Source organism: Sapajus apella, unplaced genomic scaffold, assembly GCF_009761245.1.
Source record: "Sapajus apella isolate SASKATOON/1434 unplaced genomic scaffold, GSC_monkey_1.0 scaffold144, whole genome shotgun sequence".
NCBI lineage: Eukaryota > Metazoa > Chordata > Mammalia > Primates > Cebidae > Sapajus > Sapajus apella.
The window spans coordinates 2,657,130-2,668,561 of record NW_022437084.1 but is presented as its reverse complement, the minus strand read 5'-3'; the positions used below and the strand labels follow the sequence as shown (position 1 = coordinate 2,668,561).

General features: G+C 53.5%; 2 protein-coding genes across 8 annotated transcripts in view; both read left to right on the top strand.

Annotated features, from left to right (window-relative positions):
• The window catches only part of BCL2L12 (BCL2 like 12), a 9,220-nt gene extending 8,616 nt beyond the window's left edge, over positions 1–604 (top strand). For all 4 annotated transcript variants that reach the window (XM_032264437.1, XM_032264434.1, XM_032264435.1 and 1 more), the window contains exon 7: positions 386–604. In XM_032264437.1, the coding sequence (XP_032120328.1) occupies positions 386–436 (51 nt within the window). In that variant the 3' untranslated portion in view covers positions 437–604. The remainder of the gene's footprint in view (positions 1–385) is intronic.
• Positions 605–4,328: 3,724 nt separating this feature from the next.
• The window catches only part of PRMT1 (protein arginine methyltransferase 1), a 12,709-nt gene continuing 5,605 nt past the window's right edge, over positions 4,329–11,432 (top strand). The window contains exons 1-5 of one of the 4 annotated variants that reach the window (XM_032264415.1): positions 4,375–4,533; positions 6,763–6,816; positions 7,359–7,460; positions 9,484–9,639; positions 9,781–9,844. In XM_032264415.1, the coding sequence (XP_032120306.1) occupies positions 4,498–4,533; positions 6,763–6,816; positions 7,359–7,460; positions 9,484–9,639; positions 9,781–9,844 (412 nt within the window). In that variant the 5' untranslated portion in view covers positions 4,375–4,497. Of the gene's footprint in view, positions 4,534–6,762; positions 6,817–7,028; positions 7,144–7,358; positions 7,461–9,483; positions 9,640–9,780; positions 9,845–11,432 lie in introns of those variants that run through there. The other 3 variants (XM_032264416.1, XM_032264418.1, XM_032264417.1) reach the window with 3 other exon arrangements.

The window sequence follows — 11,432 nt, the reverse complement described above, 5'->3', positions numbered from 1 at the left end:
TTTGAGACAGAGTTTCGCTCTTGTTACCCAGGCTGGAGTGCAATGGCACGATCTCGGCTCACCGCAACCTCCGCCTCCTGGGTTCAGGCAATTCTCCTGCCTCAGCCTCCTGAGTAGCTGGGATTACAGGCATGCATCACCATGCCCAGCTAATTTTTTGTAGTTTTAGTAGAGGCGGGGTTTCACCATGTTGACCAGGATGGTCTCGATCTCTTGACCTCGTGATCCACCCACCTCGGCCTCCCAAAGTGCTGGGATTACAGGCTTGAGCCACCGCGCCCGGCCCCGACTCTAATCTTACTGGGCTGATGTGGACACTGCTGTGGGGCAGGGGATGCCTGCCCTGCTCACCTGCTCACATGGCTCTGCCACTTTTCCCTTCCAGGAGGGCATCCTGGCCATTTCACCTGTGGACTTGAACTTGCCATTGGACTGAGCTCTTACGCAGACGCTACTACAAGATTACACCTCATGTCCCTTCCCTCTGCCTGTGCTTTTCCAAGCCTTCCTGTTCCACTCAGGACTGTGGGGTGGTGGTTGCCATACCTGTTTTTGCCAAAAATAAATTGTTTAAAACTTTTCGTATTAAAAGCTTTACAAAGTATTCAATTGTCTGTTCTTTCACTTGAGAACTGAAGTTCTAAGTAGAGGAGATTTGGTTCAGAGATTTCTGTGGCTTACACAAATTGAGGAAGGAACCAGTTCATTCATTCTAGAAATATTTATTTGGGGCACCTACAAGAGTCTGTCTCCTGGACATGTATTTGAGAGAATATCTGTAAATATTCCAACAATTTGGATTTTTTTCTCCTATTGCACGATCTGGTTGTTCTAGCTAATGCTATTTGATGGTCATGGAGTCTTTCCAGTGATTTCCACAGGAAGGTATAGTCTAATTTCACCCATGTCTAGGACACCACCCTCTTCTTGTTTTTCTCCTCCCATTTCTCCTTTTGAGTCTTTTTTGCTGATTTCTTATCTACCTACAGACCAGTGGTTTGTCTCACAAACCCCCCCTAAGCCGCCCCCTTTTTTTTGAGATAGAGTCTTGCTCTGTTTCTTAGACTGAAATACAGTAGCACTACCATGGCATACTGCAGCCTCAACTTCCTGGGCTCAAGTGATCCTCCCACTTCAGGCTTTCTAGTAGCTAGTATAAAGGCATGTGACACCATACTAATTTTTAAAAAAGAATTTTTGTGGGAGGCCACGGCAGGTGGATCACTTGAGGTCAGGAGTTTTAGACCAGCTTGGCCAACATAGTGAAACCCTGTCTCTCCTAAAAATAAAAAAATTAGCTGGGCATGATGGTGAGTGCCTGTAATCCCAGCTACTGGGGAGGCTGAGATTACGAGACTCACTTGAACCCAAGAGGTAGAGACTGCAGTTAGCCGAGATCATGCCACTGCACTCCAGCATGGGCAACACAGCAAGACTCCATTTCAAAAACAAAATTGTAGAAATGGGTCTCACTATGTTGCCCAGGCTGGTCTACACCTCCTGGGCTCAAGTGATCCTCCCATCTTGGCCTCCCAAAGTGCTGGGATCACAGGCATGAGTCACTGTGCCTGGCCGTGACTCATTTTTTAAAAAATTATTATAAAAAAATAATTTAAAAAAAGACAAAGAGCCACTTTGTCTCTCTTTTTTTAATTATTATTTTTTAATAGAAGTGGGGTTTCTCCATGTTGGTCAGGCTGGTCTCGAACTCCCGACCTCGGGTGATCTGCCCGCCTCGGCCTCCCAAAGTGCTGGGATTACAGGCATGAGCTACTGCGCCCGGCCTGGTCTGTCTCCTTTTTAGGCTATATCCCACTTCACAGAGTAATGTTTGTAAATGCGTAAAGTGAAATGTACAGGATTACAAACCGAACCAATTACAGTCCATCCTCAGTATTTGTAGATTCCGTATTTGCAAATTTGCCTCCTTGCTAAGACATACTGATATCCCCCAAAATGAAGGCAGTGCTTTTGTGGTGTTTCGGAGGGCATGGTTGTGCACAGAGCTGCAAAAATCTGAATACCTGATGTGCGCATTTCCAGCTGGGCTCCTCTTGTTTCAGCTAAAATAGGGTAAACAAGTGTCCTTTTCTTGGTCTCTTTGGTGCCACGTTTTTCAATTTTTAAAATTAATTATTCATTTTATGAGACAGAATATTGCTCTGTCGCCCAGGCTGGAGTGCAATGGCCTAGCTCGGCTCACTGCAACCTCCGCCTCCTGGATCCAAGCGATTCTCCTGCTTCACCCTCCGGAGTAGATGGGATTAGAGGCGTGCGCCACCACTCTTGGCTAATTTTTGTATTTTTTTTTTTTTTTTGAGACGGAGTTTCACTCATGTTACCCAGGCTGGAGTGCAATGGCGCGATCTCGGCTCACCGCAACCTCCACCTCCTGGGTTCAGGCAATTCTCCTGCCTCAGCCTCCTGAGTAGCTGGGATTACAGGCACGCGCCACCATGCCCAGCTAATTTTTTGTATTTTTAGTAGAGACGGGGTTTCACCATGTTGACCAGGATGGTCTCGATCTCTTGACCTCGTGATCCACCCGCCTCGGCCTCCCAAAGTGCTGGGATTACAGGCTTGAGCCACCGCGCCCGGCCTAATTTTTGTATTTTTAATAGAGGCGGGGTTTCACTATGTTGCCCAGGTTGGTCTTCAACACCTTCTCTCAAGTCATCCGCTCGCCTGGGCCTTCCAAAGTGCCGGGATGCCACCGCGCCCGAAGCCTATTGAAAATTTTGAAGTCTCAGGCGTTTGCCAGCGGCACACCAGGGAGTACAGCCTGCGCCGAGACCCAGAGACCAAAGAGCAAGTTCATTTCGGGACTGGAGAAAGGTGTGAACGGAGGGAAGTAGAGGGATCGCAGAGAGGAGGGGCAGGATCCACGCATTCGGCCCTTTGCATTCAGCTTCATTCAACTAGGAACCTTTCCTGCAGATCAAGGAAAGCTTCCCGGAGGAGGTGGTGTCTAAACTGACTGCGCCCTAATTGACATTGAGAAGCTGGCCAAAGAGAGGTGGGAGTTCCTGGCAGCGGTACGGACTTGGCAACAACCAAGGGTCTCCAGAGGGGTCGATGAGCTTAAAAAACTGGGAATGGGCCTGGTGTGGTGGCTCACGCCTGTAATCTCAGCACTTTGGGAGGCCGAGGCGGGTGAATCACGAGGTCAGGAGTTCAAGACAAGCCTGGCCAAGAAAGACAGTGGAACCCCGTCTCTACTGAAAATACAAAAATTAGCAGGGTGTGGTGGTACGCGCCTGTAGTTCCAGCTACTCGGGAGGCTGAGGCCGGAGAATAGCTTGAACCTGGAAGGCGGAGACAGCAGTGAGCTGAGATCGCACCACTGCATTCCAGTCTGAGCGACAGAGCAAGAGTCTATCTCAAAAAAACGAAAAACAGGCCGGGCGCGGTGGCTCAAGCCTGTAATCCCAGCACTTTGGGAGGCCGAGGTGGGTGGATCACCAGGTCAAGAGATCGAGACCATCCTGGCCAACATGGTGAAACCCCTCTCTACTAAAAATACAAAAATTAGCTGGGTGTGGTGGCGTGCGCCTGTAGTCCCAGCTAGTTGGGAGGCTGAGGCAGGAGAATTGCTTGAACCCGGGAGGTGGAGGTTGCAGTGAGCCGAGATTGTGCCACTGCACTCCAGCCTGGCGCCTGGCGATAGAGTGAGACTCTGTCTCAAAAAAAAAAAACAAAACGAAAAACAAAAAACAAACTTGGAATGATTATGTATGTCAAGGGCTAGGATTTAAGGATTTAATGTGTTGAGGCGGACACCTATTCCTCACTTGCTTAGGGACCCCAGACAGGCCCTTCCTCTCTCTGGGCCTCTCACTTATTCAGTTTTTTCCCCCCAGGTAATGGGCACAAGCCCCCTTTTTCCTCCAGACTCTCCCCGGCCTGGGAAAATCCACCGAGTGGACGAGGAGTGAGAGTTCCTTTGAGCCAATCGCTGGTGCCTGGAACCCCGCCTCCTTCCCTACCCGTGGGCCAATCGTCGTGTTCTCCTTGAGGCCGGCCGCTTAGCGAGGGTGGGCCAAAGGCCGCGTGACGTCATGTCGGGATAAACCAATGGGAGCGATGAGGAGGCGGGCCGTTTTGGTGATGGACAGGCATTTCGAGACGTCCCTTTAGCGCGGGGCTCGCCGGGAAGCTTTGAGGCGGTGCTGTGGGTAAAGGGGCGGGCATTCATGTAGACTTTGCCCAATCACCAGTCGCGCTTTTTGCAATAGACGGGCAGTTTTCCCCATCCCAGGTCGACTTGAGGGGGCGGGACTCTGGGCGCCAGAGTTGGCAAACCCCTGACCTATGATAGACGTCTTCTCTAGCCAATTGCTAGATGGTATTCTCAGACGGGCTGCCTCCTTTGCCAATGAAATCTTCCGGCGGGGTCGCGGTAGGCGGGCCCTAGACCTTCTGGTATAAGGCGGTCCCGGGGGAGTGAGGAGAAAGGGGGGGTCTTGGCGGCCGGAGGTGGAGTAGGTGCGGGTGAAGATGGCGGCAGCCGAGGCCGCGAACTGCATCATGGAGGTTAGCGCTTGGAGCGCCGCCTTGGGCGGGGGGCGGCTTTGGGTCGGTGTTTCACAGCTCTGTGGTGGGGAAAGGGGTCTAAGTCGGCGACAGGAGGTTAGAGGTCGCCCGCCGCACATGGGGTCACCCCACGCTCCGCATCCGGGGATATCGTTTTAAGTGGCGGTTCCCTAGCTTTCAAGGGCCTTCGGCATCCGGCCTAGCGGAGGGTCTCATCCCCCCCTCCCACGTGGAGGAGGGCTGGGGGCGCTTCCGGCCAGGCCCCCACGTGGCCGCGGCGCGGTGGGTGGGGAGGGGGTGTGCCGAGTCCGGTGGCCGGGCGGGCTCCACGTGCGGGACAAAGGCCCCGCCCCCGGCCGGGGAGGGGCGCCCGGGGGGGCGGAGAGGGGGTCCAACCCTCCCTCTGAGGCCACCAGCTCTCCTCCCCTGGGACGCGGGCACACGCCTTGGGGTGGGATCGATCTGGGGCCCTCCACGATGTAGGGAGTCTCTGGGGAGGGGCAGTGCTTCTCAGCCCTTTACAACCACCTTCCGAGCTCCGGGGACATCTGTTGGGACAGCGGACCCGGTTTTGTGCGTTCTGGGTTAGGGACTGGAGGAAGACTAAGAATAGGGTCCTCCGGACCCCGCTTCCCGTCGCAGAATTCTCCCCCTAGCCCAGGGCTTTAGGAGTTGGGGGATGGGGCATGCCCCTGTGACCTCCCTCTGGGTGATGGTGGGGCATCTAGGTGGAGATTTTCCCATTAATAGGCGCCGTGCACCCCCTTGTGGCCATTTCTGGGTGTGTGGGAGGGATATCTTTTTCATGGGGCGTGTCCCGAAGCCCACCTACCGTCGGATTTCTTCCGGGCGGGGGAGGGAGGAAGGTATGTCTGCTGGGAATGAGTTGTGGTGGGAAATACGTAGGCTGAGAGCTTTATCCTCTTCTGGAGCCCTTTATCTCCCCCGGGCCTTTGTGAGGGCGGGAGATGACCCCCCAGGGGGTCCTGAACCCCAGGGTCCTGAGGCTGGGTGCCTGAAAGGGTTTCGAATGAGGTTTCCGTTCTCGTGCAGCCATGTGGGGAAGGTTTCCGTCTTGCGTTTCAAGCCCTCTTGGGCTGGGGTTGTCTGGCGGTAGCTTCAGCGTTATTGAGAAATGGGCCCCCGCGGGAAAACCCCCCAGCACCTTTCTTCTTATAGGCATCCCTGCTGGCTTGGGAGAGCTGGGTGGAGGATGCTTGCAGCCTAGTAGGTCATAGCCTGTGATGCGGCCCTTCTTGGAGACTTGGAAAGTGGTCACATCTGGAAGAGATGTAATCTGACGGGACCTGTGTCCTTCCACCCCTTACCTAGGGCACTGGCTGGAGGGGCAGGTCAGCTCTCGGCTGTCAGGATGCAGCTCCCAGAGGTCACTGCTATGATTCCCCACCCCCTTGGCGGTCTCCTGCACCAGGGCTCTAAGGGTGGAGGAAATATCTTCCCCAGGGGTGGCCTCAGGCTTGGCCGCACCTGGGGGTCTTCAGGGCCTGGGATGGGTGTCTGAATGGAGGCGATGGGCTGACTCCCCAAGCCACTTTCTGGAGGCCTCTCATTCTTAGAGGGTCCAGGAGCTGCCCATCATCCCTGGGACTCCACCTACCAGGCAGAGGGTTATAAGGGAGGGGGCTGGTTGCCGCTGGTTTGCCCAAGGCAGGAGCTGGGAACTGGGGTACTAGCTCTGGGGGAGTGCCTGTGGGTCACACCTCTTTTCTGGAATCCTCTCAGACAAGAGACGAGTTTGCAGAGGTGGCAGATGCCCTCTGGGCATAGCCTGCCAGCCTCCTCCCTCCTGCTACTCATGGCACCCTAGGATAGGGGTGTGTGTGTCAGGAAGTGTCACCTAATCTGGGGGAGATTATGTGATGAGGGGGAGTGACAGCTGGCGGTGGCGGGTGCCAATTTCCCTGGCCTGGATGGGGGAGGTGTGTGGTCAGCTGCCTGGCCAGAAAGGAGCAACGTTGGGGCGGGCCACCATCTCTCCAGCCACAGCTGGGGTAGGAGACCCCCTTTCTTCTCTCTCCCCTCACTTTTCCCATCCCTTCTTAAACACCCCACCTCATTACTTGCCCCCTTTTGCCACCACTCCCCACAAAGAAGGAGAATTGCTGGAAACCCACCCATCCCACCTCCCGCCAGAGCCCAGGTCCCGCCGCCCAGCCCCCTGCAGCCACTCCTGGTAGCTAATCCTTTTTCCCTGTTACTCTCTCCTAGAATTTTGTAGCCACCTTGGCTAATGGGATGAGCCTCCAGCCGCCTCTTGAAGAAGTAAATATCCTTTTGTGAGACCCCCTCCCCACCCCGACCTCCACATCAGTATATCTTGCCACACACTGGCCCTTTCTCGAGGTCTAATCATACCCCTCTTGCTTCAAACCAGTTGACCCCAGGCCCCCAGACACTTAGTAGCAACCCCTCCAGGTTCACGGCCCCGCTGGCCTCCCCCAGTATCACGGCTACTTCCTTAACTCCACCTCCAGCCCCCCTTTGCCCTTCCCTGTGTCTGCCCCCGTTTTCCTTCCCCTCCCCTCCCCAGCTGTGGGCTGAGCTAGAGACGGGGGCAGAGAGACTGGAGATATGGTAGGCGTGGCTGAGGTATTGGGGTGCTCCCCTGGATGGTGCTCTGGGGGGTCGTGGAAGTGGAAAATGGGGCTGTTAGGTTTTGGGGTTCCTGGGGGGGCTGTAGGGTTGTCATGGTATGATTTTGGGGGGTTCTATACTATTCTTCAGGGAAAAATAGGGACCTGGAGGTTTAAGAGGCCGTGGGGAGCCCCCAGATCTGACCCACGCTCCCATCGGCCCCCTCCCAGGTGTCCTGTGGCCAGCCGGAAAGCAGCGAGAAGCCCAATGCTGAGGACATGACGTCCAAAGATTACTACTTTGATTCCTACGCCCACTTCGGCATCCACGAGGTGAGTGGGGTCAGTCGCCAAGGCCCCAATCTCAAGGAGGTTAAATGGGTGGGGGGGAGCGGCATGGAGCCTGTTTCCCCACGCATGTGCACTGCTTCCCTGGCAGCAGGCCACCCCTCTGCCCCTCTGCTGCGCACCCCCCAGGGTCGCCTTGCCAAGCCGTTGCCTTGGAGACCGAGGTTAGCCTGAAGCTCTGCAGGGGCCCCTAGCTGAACGCTGGAGTGGGAACGCGCATGCCTGCCTGGGGCCTTAGCCAGAGGTCAGGCAGGACCCGCTGGTCTCTGCCGCCCTCTAGTGACCGGCGGTAGGACTGCGCCCCAGCTGCTCCTGGCCTGATTGCTTCTGCACCCTTGAGATCTGACTGAAGCATTCTAAGGAATTTTCTTTTCTCCCTAGGGCTTCTTCATAAAATTGTGGCAAAATATGCATAAAATTGCCATTAAAAATTTTTTTTTTTTTAAGACGGGGTTTCACCATGTTGGTCAGGCTATTCATGAACTCCTGGCCTCAGGTGATCCGCCCACCTTGGCCTCCAAAGTGTTTGGATTACAGGCATGAGCCACCACACCTGGCCGCCATTTTTTAATTTTTAGAGACAGAGTCTCACTCTGTCACCCATGGTAGAGTGCACATTACTGCAATCACAGCATTCTGCAGCCTCGACTTCCCACTTCAGGTGGTGCCCCCACATCAGCCTCCGGAGTAGCTGCGACCACAATGGTGTGCCACCACGCCCAGCTGATTTTCTTATTTTTCTGTAGAGGTACTCTTGCCTTGTTGCCTAGGCTGGTCTGAAACTCTTGGGGTCACGTGATCCTCCTCCTTTGGCCTCCTGAGGTGCTGGGATTACAAGCGTGAGCCGCCGCCCCTGGCCTGAAGACTTTTAAATCCAGGGTTCACTGGTTCTTAGGTAGCAGTGATGAAGTCTGGCTAAGTTGGGAGTTTAGTCCATGTAATCTGATTTCTATTTATTTATTTATGGGGTTTTTTTTTGTTTGTTTGTTTTTTGAGATGGAGTCTCACTCTGTGACCCAAATTGGAGTCCAGTGACTCGACCTCGGCTCACTGCAAACTTTACCTACTGAGTTCAAGCGATTCTCCTGCCTCAGCCTCCCCACTAGCTGGGATTACAGGCACCCGCCATCATGCCTGGCTAATTTTTTTGTATTTTTAGTAGAGGAGGGGTTTCTCCATGTTGGCCAGACTGGTCTCGAACTCCTGACTACAGGTGAGAGCCACTGTGCCCAGCCTATTTATTTATTTTTGAGATGGAGTCTCGCTCTGTCACCCAGACTGGAATGCAGTGGCCGATCTTGGCTCACTGCAACCTCTGCCTCCCGGGTTGAAGCGATTCTCCTGCCTCAGCCTCCCGAGTACCTGGGCCTACAGGCGCCTACTACCATGTCTGGCTAATTTTTGTCTTTTTAGTAGAGACCAGGTTTCACCATATTGGCCATGCTGGTTGCGAACTCCTGACTGTGTGATCCGCCTGCGTTGGCCTCCCAAAATGCTGGGATTACAGGCACCGAGTCCTGAGCCACTGCGTCTGGCCCTAATCTGATTAGAGGAAACTGGCTGGGCACAGTGGCACATGCCTGTTATCTCAGAACTTTGGAAGGCCCAGGTGGGTGGATCACCTGAGGTCAGGAGTTCGAGACCAGCCGGATCAACATGTTGAAACCTCGTCTCTACTAAAAACACAAAAATTAGCTGGGCATGGTGGCACATGCCTATAATCCCAGCTACCCAGGAGGCTGAGGCAGAAGGATTGGTTGAACCCAGGAGGCGGAGTTTGCAGTGAGCTGAGATCACAGCATTGTACTCCAGCCTGGGTGATGGAGCAAGACTTTGTCTCAAAATATAAATAAATAAAAATAAATACATGATTAAGTCAAAAAGGGAAACTGAGGTGCGTGGCAGGAAGCGAGAGGGCCAAGCTCTGGCCCTCTGAGCTGTGAGGACACCGTGTTCTCCAGCTGGGGACTCGGGGCCCTCACGGCGTCTCTGTGCCGTTCTTCTCCAGGAGATGCTGAAGGATGAGGTGCGCACCCTCACCTACCGCAACTCCATGTTTCACAATCGGCACCTCTTCAAGGACAAAGTGGTGCTGGACGTGGGCTCGGGCACTGGTATCCTCTGCATGTTCGCCGCCAAGGCCGGGGCCCGCAAGGTCATCGGGGTGAGTCTCCAGGGCGGCTGGAGGGGGCCAGGCCTGGGGGAGGGAGAGGGGCCCATTGGGGTTCAGGGATTGGATGGAGGGGGTGGGGGATGGGCGATGGGACTGAGGGGATCTCACCCACCCTTCTTCCTGGGCCTTCAGATCGAGTGTTCCAGTATCTCTGATTATGCGGTGAAGATCGTCAAAGCCAACAAGTTAGACCACGGTGAGCCCAGAAAGAGGATGGGTTTTCGGGAGTGGAGGGGGTGATGCCCGCTTCCCCAGGGCCCTCCGAGGAGCATTGGGGTCTATGGAAGGCCACAGATTTGGCAGCTCCTCTCCCATGGGCTTCTGGGCTGCTGGCAGCCTGAGGGTCAGAGTGTCAAAGTCATAAGCTTAGCGCTTCAGTCTTAAGATTAGGGCAAGAAGCGCTCTCTAGTTTCTTGAATGAATCATAGAGTCACGTGGTTAGTTGCTGAGGGCCCACAGTGAGAAGCCGCCCCTGTTTCCCAGCCGCCCTCCTCTGAGTTTAACCAACACTAACTTCAGAGAAGTCTGGACCTACAAGCACATACTTAAGTAAATACGTTTACATTTACGCGCATAATTTTCACGCCTGTAGCGTTTCCTGCCAGGCTCGTGCCCTTGGCTTCTTTCACCTGCTTTCCAGGATGTTGAGGCACCTACTCTTCCACGACCACCATCATGGGTATATCCCCAGCCTTTTTTTTTTTTTTTTTCTGAGACAGAGTTTTGCTCTTGTTGTCTAGGCTGGAGTGCAATGGCGTGATCTCGGCTCACTGCAACCTCCACCTCCCGGGTGATTCTCCTGCTTCAGCCTCCCAAGTAGCTGGGATTATAGGCACGCGCCACCACACCTGGCTAATTTTGCATTTTTAGTAGAGACCGGGTTTCTCAATGTTGGCCAGGCTAGTCTCGATCTCCTGACCTCAAGTGATCCACCTGCCTCTGCCTCCCACAGTGCTGGGGTTATAGGCATGAGCCGCCGCGGCGGCCCATCTCCCAGCCTTTTAAACCAGTTGTCTGTTGATGGGTGTTTAAGCTGCTCTGAGATTTTCTTTTCCTCAGCCTTCTGAGTTGCTGGGACTGCAGGCACACGCCACCACACCCGGCTTTTTTTTTTAAATAGAGGTGGGGTTTCACCATGTTGCCCAGGTGAACCTCTGGTCTCAAACTTCTGGGCTCAAGCAACCCTCACACCTTGGCCTTCTAAAGTGTTGGGATTATGGCGTGAACCGCTGTGCCCAGCCTGCTCTGAGACCGTCATCCCCTGCACATCATGTCATTTCATACACAAACTAGTATATTTGTGAGGTCGGTTTATAAGAGGTGATTGCTTGGGTCAAAAGGTTAGTTAGTGGCTGAGCATGATGGATCTTGCCTCACCCCTGCACTTCGGGAGGTTGAGGCTGGAGGACTGGCGGAGCCCAGGAGTTTGAGACCAGTCTGGGTGAGAGTGAAATGTGAGCTAGTAAGTTTGGTAGGTTTTGTCAAATTGCCTTTAGTCCCCGCCAGCTAGGTTGGTGGGGGTCAAGGAACTCGGGAATGTGGTAGATTTCCCTTTAGGAACTGAAGTGATTTTTTTTTTTTTGAAATGGAGTTTTTGCTCTTTCATTCATGTGTTAGCATGTATCGGTACTTCATTCCTTTTTTTCTTAATGTTTTTATTTCCTGCTCTGCCTTTTCTTTCCTTTTTTTTTGTTTGTTTTGTTTGTTTTGTTTTGTTTTGTTTTAGATGGAATTTCATTCTTTTTTTTTTTTTTTTTTTTTTTTTTTTTTTTTTTTTTTTTTTT